The 15373-nt window shown below is 44.8% G+C and overlaps 1 protein-coding gene and 1 long non-coding RNA gene across 3 annotated transcripts; one reads left to right on the top strand and one right to left on the bottom strand.

Annotated features, from left to right (window-relative positions):
• The first annotated feature begins 826 nt into the window (after positions 1-826).
• CD8B (CD8 subunit beta) lies at positions 827-8521 on the top strand. The gene is made up of 5 exons (XM_085059530.1): positions 827-1095; positions 3491-3841; positions 5713-5808; positions 6423-6512; positions 6622-8521. Exons 1-5 carry the CDS (start codon positions 1050-1052, stop codon positions 6660-6662), a joined length of 624 nt encoding a protein of 207 aa, XP_084915656.1. The 5' UTR covers positions 827-1049; the 3' UTR covers positions 6663-8521.
• Positions 8522-8839: 318 nt separating this feature from the next.
• On the bottom strand, positions 8840-12306 carry LOC146438674 (uncharacterized). Of its 2 annotated transcripts, none has more exons than XR_014851884.1 (3): positions 12066-12306; positions 10992-11114; positions 8840-9415 (listed from the first exon to the last, which is right to left on the bottom strand). It is a non-coding gene; the product is annotated as an uncharacterized LOC146438674 (long non-coding RNA). The 2 variants fall into 2 exon arrangements; XR_014851883.1 differs by having other exon boundaries at positions 10992-11124; positions 12066-12303.
• Between the last annotated feature and the right edge of the window lie 3067 nt (positions 12307-15373).

Here is a 15373-nt window from a genome sequence, read left to right on the forward strand (position 1 = left end):
TGCCCCCACGAGACTCCCCTTGCTGGGAAGGTGCTGGGGCCTTGTAAGGACCACAAGTATCTGCACAAAGGGGACGTAAAAGAAAATTGAATTTCACTTGGCAGATAATGGGGCAGAGAGTAAATAAAAGTAATAAATAATTTTTCTCTAAACATGAAAATATTGAAGGCTGCTGACACCAGTTCATCTCTGTAATTTCACATCATGTACTTCACTCTCTGAATCCTGAGCCCTAAGTGCTTCAAACCTCTTCCCCACAGACATTTCAAAGTCATTCTGATATTTTATCACTTAAATATTTCTGCCTATGAGCCGTGTGCTGTCACAGCTGCCTAAGCAGTGTATGCTGCGAGGTGGGGAGCCCCAGCAGAATTTCCTCATTTTTGTGGTTTTTCAGCCACAAATTTGTTTGAGGTTTCTTGCTCTTGACTTCAAAGTTTTCTGTGATGCCTCACGTCTCTGCTTTATGTTGGGTTGGTCTGGTGTTCAGCATTTTCCAGAGAAAAACACCTCCTGCTAGAAATTCTGCTGAAGAAAACAACCCCACGGATCAAATTGCGTCTTTTCCTTATAATTAATGCTTTTTTATTTTATCAGGGAAAAAAAACCAGTCAAAATCTGTGCTTTTGTGCTTCTATCTTTATGGCCATGGTCCTACATTTGTAGTTTTTCGATAGGATAGAAGTAGATTAAAAGAAGGAGGAATAACTAGGTGGTGAAATGTGAAGAAATCATGATTAAAAATCAGTGAGTTTCCCTTTTTTTCTATTTTTCTCAAGGGGATTTAAGGGTAACCTGTGAAGTGTTGGAGAAGAGCACAGGGCTGTTGCCCTGCTGGTATCTTGGATTTGGGGCTCAGCACAGGAGAAGCTGCCAGGCTGAGGCTCCAGGTGCTGCTGTGGCAGATGCTCTTTGGCAGCTGTTGGTGAGAGAGCTGCACAGAGAGGGGCAAGGACTTCCTGAGGTGACGCCAGCCTTGCCACCAAGAGGTGACAGTCAGTGGAAAGGGGGAACTGGCATAAAACCCCTTCATCACCGAGTCTGCCACCATGGCCTGGCCATGGCTCCATCTCTGCATCTGCCTCCAGATCCCAGGTAAGAGGGACACGTCTCCTAAGGGTTGAGGGCACATAAAATCGTGCTGGAGCCTCTCCCCTGCCTCTCCTCCCGCCGACTCCAGCACATGGGATGAGTTGCACAGCATTTGGATGATGGAAGTTTGAATAGACCATCACAGGACAGATCTACTAATAGGATATTATTACCTATTGCCACATAATTTTGGATCATGCAATTAAGAACATGATTTAGGTTTTGGTCAGCCCTGAACTGGTCAGGAAGCAGGACCAGTTGGTCGCTGAGGGTCCCTTCCAACTGAAATAGTCTATTCTATTCTATTCTATTCTATTTCTATTTCTATTTCTATATTCCATTCATATTTCAATACATAATGTTATAGACACCACAGAGTTTTTACTGCACCCTCAGTGCAGATGGACTGTAGGAAGCTGCTGATGGAGAAGTTAAAGTAGCTCCTCTCTATGCTGCCTGCATAACACGAAGATGATAAAAATCCCATCAAATTTTCTTCTAAATCATCCAAAGACTGAGTACCACAGCTGGAATTGGTGTGTTATTAAACCACTGTGCCTTACAGGTACTGATATCCTATAGATCTCTACGGTGGGCAGCCCGCTGAGAAAACCTTAATGAATGAGAATTTGCTCTGCACATGCAAAGGGAAAAGGGACCATTTTTAAGGTGCTGCGGGCTGGTCTGGCCAAGCACTGTGATTCCTCATGGTCCCCCTGAATATACACCAGGAAAGGCAACAGGAAGGTTTTGGGGCTGAAGGTATGACTGAGGATGAGTTTTCTGGTCTGTGTCTATCCCAGCTCACCCCTTGTTTGACCACCGGCAATGAGCTGAAATTTTCCAGGGTGTCTTCTTATTTTTTCTGATTTATCTAACAGTGTCTCCAGCTCAAAGAAAAGTTTTCATGGCGAGTCATGTTTCCCATGCCCAGCAGAGCCAGACCTCAGGGCACTCAAGGAGATTCTGAAGCCCCCATGCCCCATAGCCACATACATTTCATCCCCTAAAAAACCATACAGATGTTTGCCAGGGCAAAATTTACCAATCTACTAATCTAAAACCTACCAATTATGTATTTTAGTAATAAGGAGACATGGATATCATCATAGAGCCAGAGAATGTGGTGAAATGCTGCAGCTGCTGTGCAATGCCTGCATTTTGGCATTGCAGCAACAGGGCTCTGCTGCACTGGCAGGGATGGGGTCAGTGGTGTGGACACAGAGGAAGGCTGTGGACCCCTGTCAGTGACCATAGCCCTCTCCTCTGCCTGTCCCATCAGGAACATGGGAAACATCAGGACCTCGTGCCATGCTGATAGCTTTAGGTGCTCTTGGGTCATGCCAACCCATCCCCACACCACTGGCTTAGCAGGGCTGCACAAGGCTGCAAAACCTGCTGTAAGCAATTTCAGGATTTTGAAGAAAAAAGGAAAATTTTAAACTAAAAAAGGACAAGCAACCTGTATTATTGAGCTTTTTGCACAGCTTTAAAACACGCCTGGGAAAGAGACGGGGGAAGCGGGAGCATCCTTATCTTCAGAGAGCTGTTTTTCACTCGGTCTCAGAGTATCTGCAGCTTTGCAGGACTGTTTGCTGAACAGCAAGGATCACAAGCTACCTGTTATCCTTTCCACAAGGACACATCCTCTTCTCACACAGACACCCTTCACATCTGCCTGGGCCAAACAAGGCTTAGATAATTTTCACAGAAGCTGCAAAGCCCAAACAGGGCGATGCGGTGCCAAAGCAAAGCTTTGAACCCTACCGCTACTCCTCACTCCCTCTCCTTCCCCTGATGCCTAATAACAAATAAATTTCAAAATTCCTCTGAAAAATATTATTTTCTGAAAATTAATATAAAATCTGCTCATTTTGAGATGTTTTGCATGTTTTTTGGTCTTTTTTCCTGCCCCAGAGATGTTTATTTGGTGTTGTATCGGTTAGAAGAAAAACCTGGTAAATCATTTAAGAGGCACCAAAATATGTTGAAAGAGAGGTGAAATCTCTTACAAATGAAAAAGTTAAGGAGGGCACGAGAGGGGTATCCATAGGTGCAGGTGGGGATGCCCTTCCCTGGACATACAGCCCTGAGAACACTCAAAACTATCCCTTCATCCCTCTCCCTGCCAGTAAGATTTCTCCCTAAATGAGTGTTTACAGAGAAAATTCAACCTGTATAACTAGGCTTGACCAAAACATACCTGGGGAACCCAAAGAGGCCTCTGAGGGAATATGGGAGCATCCTGATAAAGATGTTCCTATTTCTCATTCATGTGATCCCCTCGTGTCTGTCTACATGTTTTTATTAAACCCAAAAAGAAAATCTGTACTCAGCATGGAAGAAAAACAATGAAATTAAAATAATAACTGTATATTCCTCTCTCTTTTTTCCTTAGGTTTTTACGCAAATCTACTTTTAACCCAAACTCCAGAGCATATTTTAACCCAAACCAACAATAAAACAGAAATCCTCTGTGAGCTGAAGAAGGAGCACACCGGGGTGTATTGGTACCGCTGGAGCCAGGAGAGGCAACATTTCGAGTTCTTGGTGTTTTCCAACACTCTGGGCAAAGTTATCTACGGTGCAAATGTGAGTCAGGACAAGTTTTATGTCCATGGGGCAAGGTCCCACAGCTCCTACAGCCTGCACATCAGCCACCTCCATCCCTCAGACAACGGCACCTACTACTGCTCCGTCTCCCAGTCCTCCCAGCTCCTCCTGGGCAGTGGGACACAGCTCAGTGTGGGTAAGCAGCACCCCTGGGGTTCCAAAATGTGCCACCAGCAGGCTTGGTAAGGCCCCTGGGTAAGGGATGATGAGTGTTGGTAGACTGTTCTCAATTTTGAGATGCAAGGTTGGGGCTCTGGGTTTTTCTGGAGAGATCTACGAGGCTGGATAAAGCAGAGAATACAGAAAATAGCTAAATTTTAGGTCAGCTGCATGTGATAGTCCTTTTGCCATCAGCAGTTGCTCTGCTGTGGGAATGCCTTGAGCACAGCACTGGTCCTAGTGCTTCAGGATTTCCATGGGAAGACCTGATATTGCCATGCTCTGTGTTTTTCTCATCCCCTGCTGTGCTTTGGATGAGAAGCTGGATGTGTGTCCTGCTCAGCTCACAGGTCCTTCCATGCCATAATTCTTCCTTACCCTCCCTCTGAGTGACAAGAGCAACACTGAGGCCAGAGAACATCACCCCTCACATCTCTGAGGTGGGTCTGATGGCAGCTTTCAAGACCATCCTTCACAAAAAGTACTGAAATGGGATTTATTCCTCAAAGCTCATAGCCTACTATCCCTGGGCAGCTCCAAACAGAAATCAGAGTTTTCTGCAGGTGTCATGGGGGAGAGAGGATTTACAGACAGCCAGGTCATACAGAAACTCTTTTCAGCCCATTTTCCCCTTGACCACAGAGCAGTAGTTGATGCAGAAAAACTAATGTATTTGAAGTAGGATTCAGGCAGGCTTTTCTTTTTCTTTTTTTTTTTTCTTTTTTTTTTTGGCAGACTTTTAGGGAGACAACTTATTTAACTATGATACAAATAACTTATTTAACCAAAATGCCACTACAGCTTCTGACTCTAAAGCAGACCCAGTGCCCCAGTTTTTCTGGGTTTTTTTGCAAATATACTCTGCATCTTGAACTGACTGAGAAATCCCTTTTGGATTCTTGCAGGTTCAGAGAAAAGCTGGTTTAAGATAAAGGAGAATTGTTTTTTAACAACTGGGCTCATATCTCTGTGCGAGGCATGAAAAACAGGCTTGAAATTCAGCTTGATCAAGGACACCAATTAAAAAGTAAACAGCAGCAGGTGCTCTGGGAGGACTCAGGCTTTGCTGGATATTTTCTGTTTTTTTCTTTCAGTACTCCAGATAAAACAAATTGTTTTTAAGTTTTTTTCCTTAAGTCTATGATAATGTAAGGGAGAAGCTGTCCAGATAAATCCTAGAGCCCTGATGTCTCATCTTTTCATGTAAAAGAATGATAGTTTCTGTAGGAATTAACATCCTGGATAGACACAGAAAAAAATATTTTTGAATCACCTAAAATTTTGGATAAGTGTAGTTTGAGCAGTCAGACATTTAATGACACCACTGGGATATTTTCTCGGCCAGCTTCGCTGAGAAATGAATGTGCTTCATTGTAATTCAGACACACCGTAATAAATCCTGCCCATTTTTATCAGAAAAAAATAAATCCAATTTTGAGCAAAGATTAAAGCAATCTGAAAAAGGAAAATATCCAGGGATCCCTTAAAACCTCCAAGTGCTACTGAAGTCTCCTGCTACTTATGATCTTGTGCAATGCTGCTGAGATGATGCTTGGCAGCAAATGTAGCTCAAGCAAGTTTGGGATTTTTCCCTGCCTTAGCCTTTTCCCCTTCTTTAGCTGGTACATTGTTTTAAGAACACTTTTTAAAGCTCTTGGCAACTTCTGTGACCACTGAGAGGCTCAGGTCCAGCTCCCAACCCCTCTGGGTGACACAGCCCTTTGAAGGGGTCACTGGTTGGGGCTTGTTCCAAGGGCCAAAATTTCCAGCCCTTCTTGCCTGCTGTTGGAGGATCTCTGCTGCACTCAGTGCCACAGTGACCATCTTCTTTTTCTCCTCATCCCTCAGTTGATGCTTTGCCTCTGCCCCCAAGGACCACGCAGGCACCAGTCTCCAAAAAACCTGTGTCGTGGATAACCAAAATCAAAGCTGCCAGCAGGAAAGGTATGGCATTGGCTCAGCTCAGGCTCCTGGAAAAAGGGGTTTGCTGAGCTCTTTGGGTTTCCAGGGTTCAGCCAAAGGTTGTCCTGGGGTTGGGGCAACCACAATGTCACCCTGCAGGAGTGGGAACCTGGGTTCAGCTAGACCCCCACTCTGTATGGAGCTGGATTCTGTCTTTAGGAGGGATTCCCTGGGATATCCAGGGGTTTAGGGGCCAGGTTGTATTTCCATTTAGTTTATCATGACCTCAGAGCTAAGTTCCCTGCAATGCCTTCTTTCCTGTGAGGGTGACTGAGCACTGAAACAGCTTGTCCAGAGAGGCTGTGGAGTCTCCCTTACCGAAAATATTCAAAAGCCATCTGGACACAATCCTGTGCCACGTGCTCTGGGATGACCCTGCTGGAGCAGGGAGGTTGGACCAGATGACCACTGTGGTCTCTTCCAGCCTGACCCATCCTGTGATTCTGTAATACGTCGTTCAGAGTATACCCCATGGAGATGATCAGATCCCCTTTGAGGACCTGCCTTGCTTTTCTCCCTTTCCCACCCCACACTCCATCCCCCAAAACTGCCAGGGCTGGGTGATGCCAGGTGCTGAGTCCTCTCCTGCTCCTCAGGTCCCTGCAGTCCCCTGGTCTGGATCCCACTGGCCGCTGGTGTCCTGCTCCTCCTGCTGGGCCTGGTCCCCACTGCCCACCGCCTCTACCGTGAGTATCCTGCCAGCATCCTGAGGGGTGCCAGCCCCTGGGACAGCCCAGGAGCAGGATGGGGAGATGGGAGGGGGTTCTGGGACTGATGGGCACTGTCTCTTCCCAGGTCTGCGGCGGAGGCTGTGGCTTCGCATCCACAGGCAGTAAATCCCTGTGAATCCCACCTCGGACAGGCAGGAAGAAGCTACAGACCCTGCCCTGCACGATGCTGAGCACTGCCTGGACATGATCCAGGAAGGACATTACAGGGGACAGACGTGGGCTTGTGCCACAAAACAGACATTTCTTTCCTGTGACAGACCATGACTTCAACATTTTCCTTGACCAGCTGGCGAAAGGACCAAGCTGGATTCTGCAGCGTCCTGAGCACTTCTCAAAGGACACTGAGCAGAGCAAATACCACAGCTGGCTCTGCACAGGGAGAAGGGGGCTGGGAAAAGGATTCACATGGGCTGGAAAGCTGTGAACTCCTTGGCTCTCCTCTGTGTTCATCTGTAGGACAGCACAAAGGTGCTTTTTTTGTTTTTTCCTTCTGTTAATACTGGTTGATAAAACATTGGCACCAAACACTTTGAGAGCAACCAGCAGGGATGTGGCAGAGGCATCTTTTAAAGACCCTGTGCAGGCTTGTCAGTAGCAAAAGTGAATATATTAGTTATTTTGCTCTGCAGTTATTTTGCCCTGCAGGCTAGTGTCTTGTGGCCCTGCTTGGTGAGGGATGTGGTTGTGCAGTGAGCAAGGAACCATGGCCTCCAACCAAGAAAGAGTTAAAGCAGAGCAAAGCTCCAGTGGGAGCAGATCTGGGAGGGTGTCTTCTCTCACGGGACACTGCAAACAACCAGGAGTGGGAGAGGAAAGCCAGACAAAGCGATGCACACAAGGCCAAACACCTGGCACAGCCTGAAGGTCACCACCACCTCTGAGAGCAAACAGAGGCTCCCAGAGCTGGCCCTGAGCCCAGCAGCTCGGCATGGCCAGCAGGAACTGCCCTGAGTGAGGCCTGGGTGTGCTGAACCGTGTGCCATGCCTGTGTGCACAGCCCTGAGCAATGCCAGAAGCAGAAAACATCTCCAAGGGATGGTGACAAGGCTCAGCTGCTGCCCAAGGCTCTGAGACAAAGGGGCTGGAAATTCAGCATCCTGCTAAGCACAGGCAGTGGGCAATCACCCCCAACTGACCACCCAGCCCCACATCTGCTCACACACAGGCACCAGCACTGTGGCAGCTACAGTGAGGGCAAGGGGAAGGTGGTCCAGAGCCCCCAGGGTTGGGGCTAACACAGTCTTGGGATGAGCTTGTGGGTGCAATGCATCACAGTGGCAGAGCAGCATCACTCTGGCCTCCCCTCCCTCCTCTCCCAGCCATGGGGAGCTGCTGCTTTCCACTTTAATATCGATTTTTCTGGAGAGCTTGGTCTCAAGCCTGGCCATGGGTTCTTCCCTTAAATGATGCAGTGGTGAAGCTGGCAGTGAACCATGCTGAGCCAGATTTCCCAGGCTGTGAACTCACCTGAGTTCTCAGGCCACCCAGCTGATGGCTGTGGGGACATCAGCACGAGACCCTATCCCACCACAGGTGCTGCAGGGAGGCACTCTGAGCATCCCTGATTCCCATGAGTCACAATTCATCCTCTGTAAGAGCTCAAAGGAACTAAACCCATCATTTTCCTACCCTGTAAATAGTGAGCAGAGCTTCACCCCAGCAACAGATGGTTTTTATGACACCTATTGTTTTCAGGGCAGCTGTAAGAAAACCCCTTTGAAACTTCCCATGGGTAAAGGTTTATTCTTTCAAAAACAGGGTTTTCCTTCTGTCTGCAGCTGCTTTTGAAATCCCAGCTCCTTTTCCCACATTTGAGGTGTCCTGACTTTAATGTCCATACTTTCTTTGGCTTTCCCACCTCTCAGCCAGCACAGGAGATGTTTTCCCATGGCCAAGCAGCCATGGCTGGGGCTGGGCAGCAAATATAGACTGCAGAGCCCAATCCTCCTCTCCCACAGAAAGGTGAGTGGGATAACCCTGGCCAGTCCACTCCTCTTCCTCCTTCTCCACATTCAGGACATCCTGACCTTCACTGAAAGCCCTTCCCAAGACAGCACCATCATGTCTTGATACACTTCAGCCACTTATCCCAACCCCAATAACACATGCACAAAGGATTGGGATTTATCCCCTCTGCCCACCCACAGCAAAGAATTTGCTCAATGTCTGAATTCCCCAATTAGTCTTCATTTTTTCCTATGTAATTTGAAAAAACAAAAACAAAACCCACCCAGACTCCACATCAGCTGTGTGCAGTGAAAACAGGAGAGGACAGGAACAGCTAAAGATGTTGTCTGGCATGTTAAAACACAGGTTTGGGAAGTTTACTAGCAGATTATGAAAAAATAGTAGCAATTTCTATAATCATCAATAGACTGTTTCAGACAGTAAACTTGGCAGAGATTTTAGCAGATTTCACAACTCTGAGAAACTGATGGAAAAAAATCACATTCCATTTCATAGACTTTTTTTCCCAGAGCATATATAAGCAAGAAACAAACGCTAGTAAAAAGATGATGAGAAAATTATCCCAGTCCACTGTTATCAGCAACTTCTTTGCTGAGAACACAATGATGATGGAGACAAGGGTCAGGGATGCCATGTTATGTCATGGTATGTCATTTCCAACTTGAAAATTAATGGGAAAGTGTTTCTGTGCATCTCTGCTAATAGCAGGATCCCTGGATCCATGGAGAGAGAGGCACAGGTGACAGCAATGTCCATCACAGTGTCACTTCAGCCACGATGTCCTGGCACAGGACAGTTCCTAATTTATTCCTTGTTTCCTTCCAAGGATGGATCAGCCTTCTCCTGTCTGCCACTGTCACCATCCTTCCCTCAGCAAGGAACATCCATACCTAGAAGGGAAAATAATGGGAATTTATACATAACCCCAAAACTGCACTTCAGCAGTAAATGAAGGATTCCATCTTAAATGACAAAAGGACTACAAAATTTGGACAAAGGCTTTTGCATAGGCCAAGGAAGGTTTTGCAGATCCCTGAGTTCAAGCACAAAACATTACCTTATTTGTGCTCATACCCCACAAATCACTGGGCAAGGAATCATAAAAGAGATCAAAAATTGCATGTTGCAGTAGTCTGATTTATTATTATTTCTTTTACAGTGCATATATCTATATATCTATACATCTATATATCTAATCTATAGATATATATATACATATTTGTATAGAACAAGTTATAGAACATTATATATAGACTATATAATACATAGACCATATACAAAAATGTATAGAATACATATTCTATATTATAAAAATATAATCCAGTTATTATCTCAATAAGCAGTGCAGATCTTGAGAGCATTAAAATATTCAAAGGACATAGATACAGAGCATAAACACGGGTATTTCAGGCATTGCAGTAAATAGTCTTCATGTTTTTGTCAAACTTCTGTAATGCATTTTTAAAAAATGGTCGCTCTACAGAATATCTCAGTTTTTAATCTAATATTGGAAGTCCCCAGTTTTTCTTTATTCTTTGAAGCTGCCCTGCTGTTTTTATGTGGATGATCTGTGTTTTTATGATACAAAAAAGTAAATCAAATCAGGTGCACTTGAAAACAAGCTATTGACACATGAATAAAGTTATTTCTGCTTTCAAAACTCCTAATATATATAAAAAATAATTTTGCAGTCATAAACTGCTGAGTAAGGCACACTAACAGAGGAAGACTGAATAACATCTCTGTTAAATTATTAAACTTGAAATCCGTTCAAAAAGAAAGGAGATACATTATCCATGGGTGCTGTTTAAATCCCTTTATATTTATCATTGCCCAGAACAGTTTCATGCACTGTAGCTGCTCATTAAATATGTTCTCCTGGCAGGAGAAATGGATTCACAGCAGGACTTCTAAGCATTCAGATCAGATCTGTTCAATGGGAATTTCTAAATGTCTTTTTCTGTCACTGTATAAAATCAGATGTGTCCCAGAAGCTGCAAGAAAATTAAAAAAAAAAAACCTACTGGAGAAAAAAAACTACCTCCAGGCAGCAAAAGTACTTCTTGCCCCTATTTCTCTGGACTTCACTGCATTTTATTCAATAAGCCAAAAATAGCAATGTGTTAAATTTCTGGTTTATAGAAATGAGAAATATTTTTAAATGTTATTCTAATTACTATTTAATATAATTTACAGTTATGAAATTATGTATTATTTGCTGAAATAACCAATACTGGTGTATATCAATGTATGTACAGTGAGTGCACTCAGAGTGAGATCTGCAGCTTTGTGGGATTATAAACAAATATTTGTTATTCCAGCATTCATTTAACTGGAACACATATTGGACCAAGTCAAAAAATAAATTTATAGAAGGTATGTATTTTGCTCCTCTACTGCCTTGCTATGAGAAAGGTTAATTTGAGTTCAAACACCAGTGACTCTTTCACATGAAGCAAAACTCACCCAAGCTTTAAATGTTTCCAAGATGACAGGAGCCTTAGCATTCCTCCCTTAGGCATTTGTGTTTTTCTGCTGAAGTTCAGCTTCTCACTTAGCCTTTAAGATACACATGTGCATGAAAAGGGGCTGCATCACACTTTTAAGAGAGAAAGTATCATTATTACTATTTGCACTCTCTGATCTAGTTAATAAATGAAAACCTGATATGAAACACTGCAAAAAAAAAATCCCAGTGATGACATCAGCTCAGAATCTTTTCTCTGCCAGGTACAACACACCTGTGTTCTGCTGCAACAAGGATCTCACACAGCAAAATCATTTAGTTCATTTAGCATAAACCCCTCCAAAACCCTAAGATGAATCACTCAGCTGGCAGCCAGTATGAAAAGGAAACTTTTACAGATGGCAAAGCCCTCTCCATCCTCTCCCAAAAACTCCTTGGATCGGTGGGAGCTCTTGGGCAGCGAGGTTGACACAGGCACCTCTGAGTTTGTCTCCTTGGTTTTTTTGGCTCCAGCACTGCGTCAGGGTTAAAATTTGTCTTGCCTTGGACTGAGAGTCTGCATCAGGCAGCAGAAAACCCAATCCTGCAGATATTTGGAGAAGTTTTGCAATACTGAGTTTTTCAAGGGCTTGAGCTTTGCTGGGAAACACCAAAAAGCTCTGTGTTTGCCTCTGTAGAGCATGGGGAGCAATGGATACCTCCAAAGAAAAGTGATGACAAGAGGAAATAGCCTGAAGCTGTGCCAGGGGAGGTTCAGATTGGATTTTAGAAAATATTTCTTCACTGAAAGGGTCATCAGGCACTGGAACAGGCTGCCCATGGCAGTGGTGGAGTCACACCCCTGGAGGGATTTAAGAGATGTGTAGATGTGCCACCTGGGGACATGGCTTAGTGCTGGCCTTGGCAGTGCTGGGTTAAGGGTTGGACTCGAGGATCTTAAAGTTCTCCTCCAACCTAAGCAATTCTGTGATTCTGTGCTGAGCCCACAAACTGGTGCCAGCCACAGACACCCTGCTGCAGCCAGCCCTGATCCCATCCCACCCCTTCCTCCTCGCTGGGAGCAGCCACCTTACCCTGCCCCAGCTGCAGGCACCTTGGGTTTTCTGTTCCTCTTCTCTGCTGTGGTTAAAACATCCAGCCAGGAGGTCGAGCACCAAAATCTGGTGTGCAACCACCCTCCCTCCCCACGAGGCTGAGCAGGGAGGAGGGCTGTGGCTAAAGAGACATCTCTGTCCCCAGAACTACATGTGTGATCTCACCCACCACACATCCTGCTGCATGGAGAGCTGGGGCTGTGGGCTGTGCAGGCAGCATGAAAAGCAGCAGAAAATGTGCTATGATGTTGGGCAGCTGCCTCTGGGGACAGGCACAGCACCCTAGCACAGAATCAGAGAATCACTTAGGTTGCAAAAGACCTCCAGGATGATCAATTCCAACCTTTGACCCAACACCTCAATGCCAAAGTGCAATGTCTGCTTGATTTTTGAGCACCACCACTGATGGTTACTCCACCACTGCCCTGGGCAGCCTGTTCCAATCCTCAGCCACTCATTCAGTGAAGAAATTTTTCCTAATATCCAACTGAACCTCACCTGGTGCAACCTGAGGCCATTTCCCCTTGTCCTAGCAATGTCTGACCTCTCTTCAGGCACACCAGGGAGGAGATGCTGAGCTCTGGGGGCTCCTGGCTCACAGGCAGGGTCACAGGAAGAACTGCTGCCATTCTCCAGTGGAGTCCAAGTGCAATCATCCAGCACAAGCACGAGGTAAATTCACTGACTGATGTCCTAGGGAGAGGTTCTGGGCTGCACTGATGCCCAGCCATGAAGTTTCAAAACATCAACACAATACAAAACTCAAATTGGGATATTTCCTATCAGTCACTTAAAAATAAATAAATAAATAAATAAATAAATAAATTTGAGACAAAATATTCCTGGGGGCTGGGATTGTATATTCCTGCCCTGAGCAACGAGCTGCAAATGACACTGCTGTTATTAAAATACATGGCTCAAGTCATCTGGGTGCAGGAGGAAATGAGTCAGAGCAGTGGTGGAACAACCATTACTAAAATAGATGCCTTTCCTCAGGTCCTTTCGTTTTAATCTGACACCCATCACTGCCATGGCCAGGATAATGTTGATACCATTAAAAACGTGGGTCACATCCCACTGTGCAGAGCCCAAGGTGACATCCCCAAGGAGATGCCAGGGGAAGGAAGCTGACTTTGTGCAAATTCCCCTGGTTGCTAAACCTGGGTCTCTCCTCACTTTCCCAAAGATGGAACACAAACTGAGGCAGTTGCCCAGGGTGAAACATCTTTCCTGGCCATTATCCCTTTTCCAAAAGGGATAAATGTTCTCCTGTGGAGAACCACAGGATCTGTTGTTGGGATAAATGTCCTTCCACAGGGTCAGCAGCTAAGGAAGATTAAAGTGTCCAGCATTAAAGAATGAGATAATTGGGAAATTAATAGTGTTTCAGAGGAAATGGATGTGGAGTTTTGTAACAAATGGCTTCCTTGAAATGACACATGGTAATGAGATCTCACAGTTAAGAATATAAAAATGACTAGTTTGATTCAGAGCAAAGGTTCATCCAGACAACCATCCTGTCTCCAACACCAGCTATGAGCAGATGGCTAAAGGATAATGACAAGAAAATCATGTGTGACACTTTCCCTTAATATTCAGTCTATTTTTAACTAAATAGATTTCCTGAGCCTGTTGCTCTCTATTGATTAACCCACAATGAACATCTCTTCCCAGCATTTGTCCAGGCTCTGCATCCACAGTTGTCCTTTGTCAGGGACATCCCTGAGAGAAGGATTTCTTTTGCTTTCAGCCTCACCCAACAGCAGCTTCATCTGCTGCCCCTTACTTTCTGTATTGGAAAAGGCAGGGAAGAATCAATCTCTCTCCACTCCTTTCCAGCCATTCATAGTTCTGGAGACCTTTAGTATATAGCCAATTAAATCATGTTTTCAGGGTAGAGTCCTAGCTTGCCACACCAAAATCCATCCCAAACCTCTGATCCTATATTTTGTCCTGCTCTGAACCTTTTCTTGCTCTACTACTTCTTTTTAGAGTCCCTTCTATGAGATGAGGGGTGAGCCCAACACACAGCACTCAGGATTTGTGCAGTGCTTTGGACCATGCCTTGGCCAAGGACTGGATCATTGAACCATACAGTGGCAAAGCTGTGTTCTCTGTTTTATACCTAATTTCCTTCCTAACTGCTGACATCCAATTTGCTTTTCCTGCTGGGCAATGAGTTGATGTTCCCATGGTAGGATCTGTCTTAACACAAATATTCTAGGCAAGCCAGGACTGGTTTTCCTTGCATACAATATTCACAATCACCTACTCCAAATTTCAACTGCCCCTGTATAGCCCAGTTTGTGAAAAATCCTTCTGCAGCCCTGTATTTACTACATGCTAATGCAAGAAAATAATTATGCATAAAAATAAAGTTTGCAGGATTTGTTTTAGACATGATTTGCCATTTGACCTCTGAGTCCAACACCCTCAAACAGGGTGAGAGTGGTGCCTGTAGGAGAACAGGCATGGGAAGAGCAATCACACACTTCATTGGTGGGGATCAGACTATTAAAAGTGAAACTCAACACCAAATCTAGTCTGTTTAATTGTTGGCAGCTGCTGCTTTCTGATGCCACCACACCTCCCACTCTGTCCCTTTTGATCAAGGTATTGTGGCTTAGAGTTGCATCTTACAGATCTAATTCAATAGAGATGGTTGGGTTTTTTCAAATAATTGCAAAATTGAGAAGAAATAAGTTGTGTAAGCCAGCGAATGCTACTAATTGGAGCCCAAAATGGATGAAGCAAGTTGCCTCCAGCAAGCCATGGGTTTCCACACTGCCAGCTCTACCAGCAGGAAAGGTGAATAACAGAAATGGAAACCCTTCCTCCATTCCATTAACTTAACCTGCTATGGAAATTAGCTCCCTCTCAAAGATTTTAACAGTAAAAATGCACAGCAATACCTGCTCTGGGAAAGTCCTTCACACAGATGGATCCAGAACTTTGAACCCAACAGAAATCTGATTGTGGGAATTGGAAATGAGATAATGAGACCAGGTGACCTACTTGAACTGTTCAGACAAAAAAAAAAAATTATACACTGGAGCCAAACAGATAATTTACCTTTTCTTAAGCCTATATGCAGTTAAAAAAACGCTAGGTCTTTTTAAGCTGTGGTCTGAATCTGTGGTATTTCAATTGGAGGGGCACAAAACCAGCCCATCCATTTTTTAACTCCAGCAGGGGCACTGGCAGAGTAAATTGCCCCCAGTGCCCAGAAGATGCTATCATGGATTGCTGATTTACTGAATGCACAGACAAGCTCTGCAGCACCAAGA

Source organism: Lichenostomus cassidix, chromosome 4 (genome assembly GCF_008360975.1).
Source record: "Lichenostomus cassidix isolate B80296 chromosome 4, HeHo_3.0, whole genome shotgun sequence".
NCBI classification, from domain to species: Eukaryota; Metazoa; Chordata; class Aves; order Passeriformes; family Meliphagidae; genus Lichenostomus; species Lichenostomus cassidix.

What these genes read in the sequence shown, in the direction of transcription:
- CD8B (XM_085059530.1), top strand. Translation starts at nt 1,050, where the DNA reads ATGGCCTGGCCATGGCTCCATCTCTGCATCTGCCTCCAGATCCCAG. An exon ending in CAAAGCTGCCAGCAGGAAAG is followed by an intron (nt 5,809 to 6,422) that starts GTATGGCATTGG and finishes CCTGCTCCTCAG; the next exon opens with GTCCCTGCAGTCCCCTGGTC. An exon ending in CACTGCCCACCGCCTCTACC is followed by an intron (nt 6,513 to 6,621) that starts GTGAGTATCCTG and finishes GTCTCTTCCCAG; the next exon opens with GTCTGCGGCGGAGGCTGTGG.